The 13,523-nt window shown below is 50.8% G+C and overlaps 1 protein-coding gene across 1 annotated transcript in view; it reads right to left on the reverse strand.

Moving 5' to 3' along the window:
- The window catches only part of LOC118259887 (deleted in malignant brain tumors 1 protein-like), a 46,014-nt gene extending 37,161 nt beyond the window's left edge, over positions 1-8,853 (reverse strand). Inside the window, 9 exon segments of the mRNA XM_035569745.2 lie at positions 1,666-1,980; positions 2,826-3,150; positions 3,700-4,040; positions 4,244-4,591; positions 4,970-5,284; positions 6,191-6,505; positions 6,896-7,225; positions 8,358-8,678; positions 8,766-8,853. Of these exon segments, the coding sequence (XP_035425638.2) occupies positions 1,666-1,980; positions 2,826-3,150; positions 3,700-4,040; positions 4,244-4,591; positions 4,970-5,284; positions 6,191-6,505; positions 6,896-7,225; positions 8,358-8,678; positions 8,766-8,853 (2,698 nt within the window).
- Positions 8,854-13,523: the final 4,670 nt, after the last annotated feature.

The raw sequence follows: 13,523 nt of genomic DNA on the forward strand, positions 1-13,523 counted from the left end.
GAGAAAAGAGAAAGGAACCGAAGGACTTAAACCAGAACAGGAAGTCCCTTTCAGTATGAGCCACAGGAAAGAAATCTGCCCAAAGTATGCTGACATCAACATTTTAGCAAGCCTACTTCCAACCATACCCTTCTGGAAACTTCATTTCCCTCTTCATCCACGACAGAGCTCACCTGGAGGGGGACTAAAAGCCCTGTTTCGCACTTGCCTCCTCTTCAGGCACAGAGCAGCCCCACAGACCAGCATCAACACTGGAAAGATGACTGAGACCAGCAATGGGAGCAGTGGCACAGGCTGTGTTGGGGTGGTTGAAACATAGCCTGTGGGGAGAAAGCAAATTTTCCTTCATCCAGAGCTAATCCAGGAGATAATTAGACATCTCAGCAGCACACAAGGACAAGAAGAAACAGGCACAATGTGCACCAATAGAAATTCACATTAGATAGTGGAAAATATTCTTTTTCTACATAAGGATGGTTAAATATTGTAACAGAGACCAGAAAGGCACTTGGACCTTCATTCCTGGGGACTTTTACATTTTCACTGGTCAAGGCCATGAACAAGGTTTAGTTGGTCTCATGGTGAGAGGACTAGATCAGAGTTCTCCAGAGATCCCTTCCAATCTGTATTATTCTGTGATCATATGATTCCGATCCGAAGAGGAGACACAAAGAGCTTCTGGTAGGTCCCTGTCACCATCAAGCACAGTCCCCCAGGTGCTGTAGCACCTCCAGCTGTCCTCTGCACTGGTGCTGGCCGTTCACTGCCCACATCCATGCACCATCCAGTGCATCACAGCTGCCTTTGCCTTAGAGGTGGACCACTTTGGTGGACCACTCAAGGGGAAGTCAAGGCCACTCAAGGTGCCATCAGTCTGACTGCTCATTCTGTAGAGCAACTTATTTGCAGTGGGCATTGGCAGGGCTGGATGACTGCAAAATGGTCCTTTCTGCAAACCACATCCCACAACCACAGGTTTCTTTCCTTAAAGAAGCCTGGGTGACCAGTTAAAATGGAGCGTTCTGCAGGAGGTACCAGATGCATAAAGGAGAGTACTTCTGAGTCTGGGTGGTTCCCAAGCAAGTGCATCCGTTCCAGGATAATTCACTGGGTACGGATGTCCTAGAGACAACTTTCTATTTTACTGACCATGAGGAGAACACATTTTGAGATTTGTCCAAAAGTGGTTGGAAAGAGTGGAGCAAGTGTGGATGCCAGGGCAAGTCTTGCCAACCATGACTCTCAACTTCCCTGCTCAGTTGTAAGGATATTCCCCATGGTGTAGTCTTTCCTCCCTTTCCTCCATCCTTTCTGAAAGGTTTTCATCATTTTTTTCCCTATTGTCGTGATCATTCCCTGCAACTTGTGTTGAGCACATACTCAAGTTATCCACATCCTGGGATGACACTCTTGACCATGGTGCATGGTGACATATGGTGACCATGGTGTTGACCACAGAGACCATGGACCCACTAATCCTGTGGGTCAGGTGGGTTCTAGAAATGTAAGACTCAGCTTGTGTTGAAGGAAATTCCATCTTCATTTTCCGTTTGTCTCTGCCTCCTCAGCCACCAGCAAGCATGCGCTCTTAGGGCGGCACTAATTCAGCAAGGAGATGACACCTGCATGCCCAAAGGCTTTCCCATACCAACAGGGGCACCTTACCTGAGCACACCACACCAGCATCTTCCCCATGGTCACAGTTGTGTTCCCCCCATGGCCTGGCCAGGCACTCCAAGAGGGTGTCTTCCCCCCCTGTGCAGTTCACGTCATCCATCCAGATGGCATTATGCCCTCGCCCAAACAAAGCTCTGCCAGGGGCTGAGACCACCACCCCACAGCCCAGCTGCCGGCACACGACTGCAGCATCCTCCATGTCCCAGCCGTCATCACACACTGTTCCCCACAGTTGCTTGTGGAGCACTTCGACTCTCCCAGCACAGAAACTCGAGCCATTCACCAGTCGTAGTGCCACAGGATCTGGAAAAAATAAAAATAAAAAAATGCATGCACTTTTTGGAAGCCTCCATCCATGTCTGCACTGCTCACAGAGATCACGTAGCTAATGCATGTCATTGATTTTTGTACGTTTTATGACATTTGTAACTGAGGAACTTCTGTATGCATTTCCAGCCATTGAAAATGACATGCCAAAAAGCTTCTGCAATGGCCAACAACCTTGCAATTTGGACTCCTTTAGCATCAAACTGCAAGCAGACATGCTGCTGCTCTCATGGTGTTCAGAGATGTTAAATCACCTGGACCTTTGTGAAGGAGGTGTCTGATCCCGTTATTATACTGAACATCCCCAAACTCCGGAGGGACTTTGAATATTTAAAGCTAAGTTGTAATTAGTACCAACTAGAATAAGAAAACTTCTGTGACAGAGAAAATTTGGGCATGCTTGCTGGAAAAGAATAGAAACAGTGCAATTTGTAAAAATCTCCCTTTCTGATCTTTGGAAAATGGGCCTTTCTTCGTACCTTGCTCTTAATCTGATAGTTTTTACTTGTTTTCTTGATCACATCAAACTTTAAAATTCATCCTCTAGGTCCATAAACAAAGCCTTGTTCTTCCCATCCCTCGGAGGCTTGTTGTGTCTCTCCTTGCTTTGCTCAGATTCTCGTTCCCATCACCAGCTCAGCCTCTCTCGGGATCTCCCACTTCCCTAAAGTTTCACTGGCAAGCAGTGACCAAACCTCCGCAGAACAGCAATCTGAGTTCTTCTGTGTGGCTTGGCATTACCCAGACTCAGAGGAGATTGAGTCTCCAGCAAAGTCATGCTCTTCCTTCCTCTAGCACAGCCCAGTGCTCTCCTGAATAACGGTATTCAAGAAAAAACTTACCTGAGCACACAACACCAGCATCTTTACCATGGCTGCAATAACTCTGTTGCCCCGTCCTGGACCTGCATTCAGAGAGGGCAGCTTCTGTCCCTGTGCACTCAACACCCTGCAGCCAGATGTGGCTGGAGCCTTGCCCAAAGTGAGCTGAGCCTGGAGCTGACACAGCCGTCCCACAGCCCAGCTGCCGGCACACCACCTCTGCATCACTCAGGTCCCAGCCGTCATCACACACAGTCCCCCACCGCTGGTTACGAAGGACCTCGACCCTCCCAGAGCAGCGGCTGGAGCCATTCACCAGCCGGAGCTGAGGTGGTCCTGGAATTAAAAAGACACATGCAGGTCAGACACGTAAAAGTAGAAGACAGGACCTCAAGTGGTGGCCAGATGCAATGTGATGTGAAGGCTCCCATTGGCATAAACACAGGCATCTAATCTTATCTTAGGTGTTCACAGGCAACCAAATAAACCATGAGGAGGGAACAGACATGATACAGGGACGAATGGGAGACCCACGCCTGTCTGGAGTTCATTCAACATTCATTAGCTGTATCGACAAGGCCACCCTGGACTTTAACAGGAGGGGGAAGGCTCGGCCACCTAGTTCATATGGAGAAACCTGAACGTAGACCTAAATTTTGTGCTATGGAAACATAGATTGAGAGTCTGGCAGTCCAACAATACTACATGGACTGGAGGTAGTGAGAAGGGTCAATGTGTAAAGGGACCTGAAAATAGGTATCTGTACAGAGGCAGGAGACATGAGCAAAATAGAGCTATCCATATGTTTCCCTTAAGAGGCATAGCAACATACTGAATCCACCAGGGCTGCCAATATTGCTCCTTCCAGAGCTGCACCATGAAGGAATGAAAGTAGCTTACCTGCACACACCACACCGGCATCTTCTTTGTGATTACAGTTGTTGTCTCCCCATGGCCTGGCTCTGCACTCGGAGAGGGCAGCCTCTGAGCCTGTGCAATTCACATCGTCGAGCCAGATGGGGTCGTACCCCAGCCCAAACCGAGCTGCAGGCGGAGCCCAGATAGCTGTACCACAGCCCAGTTGCTGGCATACCACTTCTGCATCATCCAGGCCCCAGCCGTCATCACACACACTTCCCCATCGCTGGTTATGCAGCACCTCGACTCTCCCAGAGCAACGGTTTGAGCCATTCACCAGCCGGACCTCAGTAGGGTCTGAAATGGAAAGAGGCAGAGCGTGTCGTCACTTGGTGGCAGAGCTGCTGAGGGAGAGACTGAGTGCTTGATATGACACTGAGGGTGAATCCCCACTTGTTCAGCATTGATCTTGCCTTGGAGTTAAAGATTCACATGTAGGAAGAGCATTGACATAGATAAGAAAGGAAAAGCAACCCACTGAGCTCCTGCAGTGTTGGAACCCAAAAGCTCATCGGCAGATGATCAGCAGCTACCTGAGCACACCACACCAGCGTCTTCTCCATGGTGGCAGAGGTGGACTCCTTCGGGCCTGGCCCCACATTTGGAGAGGGCAGTTTCTGTTCCCGTGCAGTTCACCTCAGCCAGCCAGATGGGACCGTGTCCCTGGCCAAAGTGAGCCAAGCCCAGAGCTGCAGCTGCTGTCCCACAGCCCAGCTGCCAGCACACCACTTCTGCGTCACTCAGGTCCCAGGCATTGTCACACACCGTCCCCCATTGGTGCTGTTGAAGGACTTCAACTCTCCCAGCACAGCGGCTTGGGCCATTCACCAGCCGAACCACCTCTGGTTCTGAAACAAAGGAATACACACAAAAAAACCTTCAGGAAGAGTTGGTGGAGACAAGCCTGGGCATCAGATCTTGCAAAAGATGGTGACTCTGTACTCTGGGCTCCCTGATATCATGCCTTTACTAGACAGGGATTCCCATGAGACTCAGCACAGTTTTTTGCACTATGGGAGCTCCGTGAGAAGCTCAATGACTATTCACTCAAGCTGAAAATGAGCCGGGAAAAATGGGAGAAGCAGCAGTGATAGGATCCTCCTCGCAACGCTTCTTGGCAGCAGGAACCTTATTATCCCCTTGCCTTCTGAAGAAGACATGTCCGTGTCTAAGCGGCAGCAGAGTTCTCCCTGCAGACAGGCAGGAGAAATGTGGCAGAGGGTTACCTGAGCACACCACGCTGGCGTCTTCCCCATGGTGGCAGCTGTGGACTCCCCATGTCTGGGCTTCACACTCACTAAGGGCAGCCTCAGTCCCCGAGCAGGTCACTTTCTCCAGCCAGATGGGGTCGTAGCCTCTGCCAAACCTGGCCCAGCCTGGAGCAGAGATTGGAGCACCGCAGCCCAGCTGACGACACACCACTTTGGCATCCTCCATGTCCCAGTGATTGTCACACACAGTGCCCCACTGCTGGTGGTGAAGCACCTCAACGCGCCCAGCGCAGCGATTCGGGCCATTCACTAGCCGCAGTTCTGTGGGCTCTAAAGGGGGAATGAGAGAAATGAATAAACATTGCACAGTTCAGTCCTCTGAAGCAGATGTTTGCAGCTACATGCAACCATGCCACGTACAAGCATATAACTGTGCTTCCCCCATCTGCATCAGCATCTTCATTTGGAAGCAACTGAGTAAGAGAAAGACCTGGTCATATTCAGAAGAAGGTAAAAACAGGATGCCTCCCAGAAAGTATTTCCTGTGGGTAATATGGACATCCATATTCAAACCATAAACATAAGAATGAGCTTCAAAGGTCTCCTAGGGCGACCACATCTCCCTCAGAGGGCACATGTAATGAGGAAATTTTTTTTTTTGATGACATTTATTTACTCTAGCAAAAATGTTTGGCTGAAGCTGTGTTGAGGAGAGTCCTTCCATGCTGTTTTTCTATTTGCTCTCCTCTACTAAAGCTCCTCGCAAATATTGCCTGAGATCATCCAGACTTGCTTTTCTGGTGACAAAGGGCTGACATATCATTGCAAGATGGAGTGATGTGGGAATATCTTCCAATCTTGCACCGCCTCTAAAGATCCAAAAGAAACTTGGCACGTAGAAGTGGAATAGCCTGCAGCCACGTATGGCAAGTGTCAAAGGCCAAATGACTCGTCTGAGTACACACATTTAAACATCCAGAGAGGATGATGACATGATGGACATGGCAAGCCACTTGAGAAGGGACATTTTACGGTGTCAGATAGAGGATTAGCACAGACACACAAGGGTGCATCCAGATAATCTGCTGTTGTGATGCCTACAGGAATGGAGTTACCTCACCTCCCAAGCATTGCTGCTTGCAATGGCATCATACACAAAGGAAAACAACATGCATGCAGGGAGCAAACTAAAATTAGTTTAAATTTCCTTTCTGAAACCATGACCTGGTCACTTACCTGAACACACAACACTAGCATCTTCGTTGTGATTGCAGTTGTGTTCCTCCCAGGGCTCCAAACTACATTCTGTGATGGCGCCTTCTGTCCCTGTGCAGTTCACCTCATCCAGCCAGATGGGATCGTGTCCTTGCCCAAAGTGAGCCTTGCCAGGGACTGACACAGCCGTCCCACAGCCCAGCTGCCGGCACACCACCTCTGCATCTCTCAGGTCCCAGCCATCATCACAAATTGTCCCCCACCGCTGGTTGTGGTGGACCTCAACTCTCCCTGAGCAATGGCTGGAGCCATTCACCAAACGTACTTGAGTTGGTTCTGGAAAGAGACAAGCACCAAACATCTGGATATCCAGGCCAGGACTGGAGCTGCCCTCGGAGCAGGAAGCCCAGTGCTTAAATTATCACAGAATCTCACAGCTGGAGGGTGAGGAGGTTGCAGACACAAACTGAGAAGAGCAGGCTCCCCTAGGGGACTCATCTCCTCCCCATTCATCCCACAAGTGTAACATCTGGATGAACACCACCTCTGAAGCTCCCTGTTCCTTTCCCTAGCACACATTAGCCCATCACGGGTTTCCTCCCACCTCCATTTGCAGGGCTACAATGTAGATGTCTACACCTAGGATCATTTCAAACTCTTCTTTTTTCTACACCAATCCCTTAAAAAAAATAAAATAAAAAAGGGGGTGGGGGTGGAGCCAGTTACCTGAGCATTCAACACCAGCATCCTCATCATGCTTGCAATTATGACTTCCCCAGGAACTGGCCTGACACAGAGAAAGGGAAGTCTCTGTCCCAGCACAGGTCACATCATCTAGCCAGATGGGTCCTTCCCCTTGCCCAAAGGCAGCGTCAGGTGGAGCTGACAGAGCTGAGCCACAGCCCACCTCCCTGCACACCACCTCAGCATCTGTCAGGTTCCAGCCGTCATCACACACGGTGCCCCATCTGCTGTCATGGAAGACTTCCACTCTGCCAGAGCAGGGGCCAGGGCCATTCACCAGCCTGGCACGGGTCAGACTTGGAGTGGGTGCCCCTGCAAACACCACCAAGGAGCAAACAGTCAGAGACTTTGCTGGAAAAGCAGCTGCTTACAGTGCTTAGGAGCAAATGATCAGTAACTTTGCTGAGCATGCAGTTGCCTACAATGCTTAGGATCAGTTTATTCTCACAGGTGATTCTGGACAGTGTCTGACAGTCAGGATATACCCGTGAAGGGTTTAATCCCTGTGAAGTCAGGAGGCGGTGAAGCTGAGAAATGGTCAGGGAAATGCAGCCTCCATGACAGATGTGAAGAGGTCTTGAATCCAAGAACAACATTTGGAAATTATCTGGAGTAAGAGTGTGAAGAGTGTGAATTCTTTGCAGAATCATGTGAGGGAAGTAATTCTGCCTACCTGTAGGGGCAGGATTCAGCTCAAAATCTGTGAGTCAGGTGCCGACACTCACAGCACAATCAGAGGACACCCAGTGAACAACATCATCTGTGGGTGACAAGAGGTCCATCTCTTCCTAAAATAGATGCTGATGGAGAACTGAGTGCTCCAGCAAATGCTGCTTTAGGATGGCATGACTTATGTCCCAACACTTAACCATATTGATCAGACCTCATTATAACAGTGCACTGCACTGTTCCAAAGGAGATGACTGCAGACAGGGATATTCAAAGAGGTGAACTTAAGCTTTAGATATAAGGAAGAAATTCTGTACTATGAGGCTGGTGAAACACTGGAGCAGGTTGCCTGAAGAGGAGGTGGATGCCCCCTCCCTGGAAATGTTTAAGGTCAGATTGGCTGGAGCCTTGAGAAATCTGATGTAGTGAAGGGTAACCCTGCCCATGTCAGGAGGGTTGGACTAGGTGGTCTTTAAAAGTCCCTTCCAACCCAAACCACTCTATGATTCTGATCTGGCACCCACTGGAAGCAATGGTGTGAGACAGAAACCTGTCTTCTAAGACTAATATTGTATGTTCCATGGGGCTGCTTTGTGATCAGGACCACCTGACATTAGCAGAACGTCTTCCTAGGATGATCAGTAGTTGTCCTGCCCACAATTTCATCCTTCAGCTGTCCCCAGCAGTTGTTGCAGAACAAAATAACAGAATGGTTTAGGTTGGAAGGGACCTCTGGAAGTCATCTGGTCCAAGATGCGGTAGGAGCGAGACTCACCCGAGCACACAATACTGACGTCTTCCCCATGCCCACAGTTGTGAGCTCCCCAGGGCCGTGCCTGGCACTCAGAAAGAGCAGCTTCTGTCCCGGTGCACTGCACGTTGTCCAGCCAGATGGGGTCTTCTCCTCGCCCATACCGAGCCCCACCAACAGCAGACAGACCCATCCCACAGCCCAGCTGCCGGCACACCACACGGGCTCCTGCAAGGCTCCAGTGGTCGTCACACACCGTCCCCCAGGTGCCATTGTAAAACACCTCCAGTCGCCCTGTGCAGGGGTCAGGGCCGTTCACGAGTCTTATTTGGGCAGGACGTGATGCTGGCAATGAGGGAGAGCAAAGGGAAGGAAAAGTTAGCAGGAAATCTTGGAAAAGAAAACGCTAAGGAGCATCTTGACAGTCTCTACCCGTTGGCTGAAAGGAATAGGGAAGAACCAGCAAGAGGAGGACACAAGCAGTCATAATTTTATTATCATAATTTTGACAAGGACACATGGCAGATAGCCATTGAGCAAACCCCAGGCTTCTCCACCTACTGATAGATGAGAATACGGTCTCTCAAAACAAGGAAAAACAAAATACATTAAGACCAACTGTTTTTCAAGTGAACAGGCTTCAGGATGAACTTACATGACTGAAAAAAAAAAAAAAAAAAAAAGCAATGAATATTTGAATTGCAGGCTCTTTGTTGGAGCAATTTTGAGCAAGGCTGTACACTCAGAGCACCATGTGCCAGAAATGTTGCACTCACAAATCTCGGTTGACTTTATTGAATTGATAACCTTACCACAGCATAAGGAACATGAGTTCCTTTATTTTCCTTTATTTCTGCAAACTTCTATCCTGCTTCCTCAGATCAGTCTGGCCCAAGCATATCAACCCCACAGCATTTACTACCCCATCAGAGGGCTGGCATTTCCAATTCCCCCTCTTTTTTCAGCCATTCAAGCTCTACAACACATAGTTGACACTACTGAGAAGGCAGCACCACATTCACTCAGCACACTTGATTTCTACACCTTTCCCAATTTTTACTTGGCTGCCTCTGTCATCCCTTTGCAATTCACTCTGTTTTCTTCTGATAATCAATGTATGATTTGGACAGCTGGGCAGCAATCCTCTCCATTTCCTGTAGGTTGTTTTCTCATTCCTAATTTGCCACGTGACTCTACCACTATAAAAATTTCTCCCACTTTGTGGCATCCACCTTCTAGAAGGTATTAGCACTTCTGAGGGAGACTCAAGCCTTCTGCAGCAACCAGCTGGAAGAGAACTGCCCTTTGCAGGTGGGCTTGGTAGTTCTGCATCTATGCCACTTCCAGCAGTGTCCATGAAGCCCATGCAGGTTGCTCTAGACATGTACCTTATAACGATAATTAAGCTGCACAGAAATGAAGAGAATCAGCAACCCAACATGGTGTTTCTGAAAACATAGAATGCAGCCAGCACAGGGAGGAGACTATGCAAGGCACTCACCACACAGCCCTGCTAGGATGAGGAGGACCTCTGCAGTCCCAAGCCCAGCACGAGCAGACAGCCTCTCACCCATGGGTGCCTCAGCCAGCATCAGAAAACTTTTGGAGAAGTTGTTCCCAGTCCAGCAGGAATGCAGAGGGAGGTGGCTCAGCAGAGGCTGAGCTCAGGTCCACCATTACCAGCTGGGGAGGAAATATAGCAAAGATCGATAGAGGAGGATGCTTCCTCCTACAGGAGGATGCTTCCCACACAGCTCCTCCCCAGTGCTTGTTCCTCCCATCCTTGCTTGCACTTGCAGGACATGGAGCCAAGTTTCTGAGGGGGAACCGAATCTTCTGCTTTCAGCTTGACCCTTGGTGATGAGCAAACTTGCTCTGGGAGCAGACACTGTAGGCACTTCGAAGATGTCCTACGGGTACATTTCACAAGAGGACAATAGCGAGGGGATAGGAAGGACTGGCAGAGTTGCAGCGCTTGGTTACAGTCTTAGCTGAGGTCCATCATAACAACCTACCCCCTCTGTAACATATGATGTTGCACAAGGGGATGTTTAGGTTGGACAGTGGGAGAACTTTCTTCACTTAAAGGGTTATAGACCTTTGGAACTGGCTGCCCAGGGAAGTGGTTGAGTCACTATCCCTGGAGGTATTCAAAAGACGTGTAGAGGTGGTGCCTGCGGACCTGGTTTGGTGGTAGACTTGTCAGTGCTAGGCTAATGGTTGGACTTAGAAGTTTTTTTCCAAACTAAATGCTTATATGATTCTAAACGTGGGTTGTGAGGCTCCTCCTGGCCTGCAGACGTGCCCATGTCCATGCCCTGGACCTGCAGCCACCACCCTCCTGTGGTCCTGCCATCATTCCCATGCTTCAGCTGAGCTCCTCCTCCCCTCTGCTTTCCCAGTACCCTGCCCTCAGTCCCTTCTCAATACAGCAACTACTGAGCCAAAGGGGAGATTTCATCTTCCTCTCCCTCCCCTCTTTAAATCTCATATGCTCACTGACCATGACATTTAAAAAAAAAAAAAAAAAAAAAAAAAACCTTCCACAAAATAAACAAACAAATGAATAAATATATAAAAACCCTTGTATTGGGCTTCCACATCAGGGGTTTGGTAGCACAGGGGAGCTGCAGGGGTGGCCTTTGTGAGAAGAAACCAGGAGCTGCCCCATGTTAGAGACAAGCCAGTTCCAGACAGGTTGAAAAGGGACAGCAGCAGCTATGAGATAAAGTGATAAAGTGAGAGAGAAAGAACCCTGAAGGCACCACGGGCAGTGAAGAAGGAGGGCAGGAGGGGCTCCAGGTGCCAGAGCAGAAGCTGTATCATGATTCTAGGATTCTATGAATGCAAATGGCTGAGAATATCTTCATATGGAGGATGGAAGGCAAAACAAGTTCCTTATGCCAAATATTTGTTTCCTAGCTGTTAAAAAAAAAAATGTTACTAAGGTATCATTTCTTCATACCTGAAAAATATGGAGAAATTAAGCCATAACTTGCTGCGCCCACTTTGCTTGGGTTTCAAGCTGGTATCTGCTCAGCATCCTCTTGCATTCCCATTCCTTCCTTGGTGTCCTAAGCAGTGTGAGCACCTCCCCAGTGGCTTCTTGCTATCATGATACCAAAACAGCCAGCCTCTGGAGCTCACACAGAATTTCCCAGAATTGTGCATCTGCATATTTTTGGATGCAGCTTCCGGAGCTTGTGTGTTCACAGAATCACAGAATGGCAAAACTCAGTGTGGGATATGAGGTAGTTGAAAGGGTTGGAGAACATGATGACCATGGTGGACTTGCCACAGAATCACAGAATCACAGAATGGCCGAGGTTGGAAGGGACCTCTGAAGGTCATCTAGTCCAGCCCTCCCAGAGCAGGATCACCTAGAGCACATTGCACAGGATGGCATCCAGGCGGGTTTTCAGTATCTCCAGAGAAGGAGACTGCACATCCTCTCTGGGCAACCTGTCCCAGTGCTCTGTCACCCTCCCAATAAAGAAGCGCCCCCTCATATTGAGCCAGAACTTCCTGTGCTTCAGTTTGTTCCCATTGCCTCTCATCCTGTCGCTGGGCACAACCAAAAAGGGACTGACTGCATCCTCTTGCCGAGGCGACCGGCTCCGGGGCAGACGCGTGCTGCAGCGGAGCGCGGGATCGGGACAGGCAGGGCTATTTTTCGGGCATCGAGCCTACGTGAGGGAGCCGCCAGGCACCGGCAGCCCTCGTGAGGGAGGCTGACGAGGCGTAGGCGGAGCCAGCAGCGTCAGCGACAGCGTCAGCGGCGGGCCTTTTAAATCGGGCACCACCGTCATTTCAGACACCACTTGCCGAGGCGACCGGCTCCGGGGCAGACGCGTGCTGCAGCGGAGCGCGGGATCGGGACAGGCAGGGCTATTTTTCAGGCATCGAGCCTACGTGAGGGAGCCGCCAGGCACCGGCAGCCCTCGTGAGGGAGGCTGACGAGGCGTAGGTGGAGCCAGCAGCGTCAGCGACAGCTCCTCCCCCCGGCCGTTCAAAGGCAGCCCTTAGGGAGCGCGAGCGACCAGGAGCGCGGCGACCAGGGCCGGAAAACAGGGAGTGACGCGGCAGTTAGCGAGGCAGTTAGCACGGGCAGGAAGGGCGGAGCGCTCACACCCGCTCGTAGGGACACCTCCTCTAACGGCACTCTCCCGTCAGCTGGGCTGCAATGGTCTCCACCAGGCACGGTGCTTTCTCTAGGAAGTCAGTACACACCCAGACCGACTGCCCGTCCAAACATGCGGCGGTTCAGGTCTCCGGATGCGGGGAGTGTCTGAGCCTCTTGCTGCCATCGGCGGGAGGCAGAGGGACTGCTTGCGTGAGGTGCGAGCAGGTGGACGACCTGGTCCGCATGGTGGCGGAACTCAAGGAGGAGGTGCAGAGGTTGAGGGATATCAGGGAGTGCGAGCGGGAGATAGACTGGTGGAGTGACTCCCTGCAGGACCGGAGGGAGAGGGACCGGGGTGAGACGCCCCAAAGGGGGGTGGACCCCCTGCCCTGTTGCCATCGGGCAGAGGGAGGGGACCTGCGAGTTGAGGAGGAATGGAGACGGGTCCCCTCTCGACCTCGCAGGAGATGCCCTCCCCTTCCGGCGCTGCCTTCCCAGGTGCCCTTGAACAATAGGTTTGAGGCCCTGGAGCTTGAGAGACCGGTGGGTGAGGACGAGGTAGGAAGCCTGCCCAGGAGGATGCCTGAGGTGAGGAAGTTGACTCCATGCCTCAGGACTGCCTCCACCAAGAAAGAAAGAAGGGTGATTGTTGTGGGCGACTCCCTACTCAGGGGAACGGAGGGCCCTATTTGTCGGCCTGACCCCACACATAGGGAAGTCTGCTGCCTCCCTGGGGCCAGGGTCAGAGACGTTACCAGGAAGCTTCCAAACCTGGTTCGCCCCTCTGACTATTACCCGCTTTTGATAGTCCAGGCTGGCAGTGATGATCTTGAAAAGAGAAGCCTCAAGGCTATCAAACAGGACTATAGGGGGCTGGGACGATTGGTGGAGGGAGCGGGAGTGCAGGTGGTGTTTTCGTCTATCCCTACGGGGGGAGGGAGAGGCACGGAGAGGACATGGAAAGCTCACGTGGTTAATAGGTGGCTCAGAGACTGGTGCCGGCACAGAAATTTTGGGTTTTTTCACCATGGGGAGCTTTACTCGGCACCCGGCCTGATGGCCTCAGA

The sequence above is a fragment of the Cygnus atratus genome, chromosome 32, assembly GCF_013377495.2.
Source record: "Cygnus atratus isolate AKBS03 ecotype Queensland, Australia chromosome 32, CAtr_DNAZoo_HiC_assembly, whole genome shotgun sequence".
NCBI lineage: Eukaryota > Metazoa > Chordata > Aves > Anseriformes > Anatidae > Cygnus > Cygnus atratus.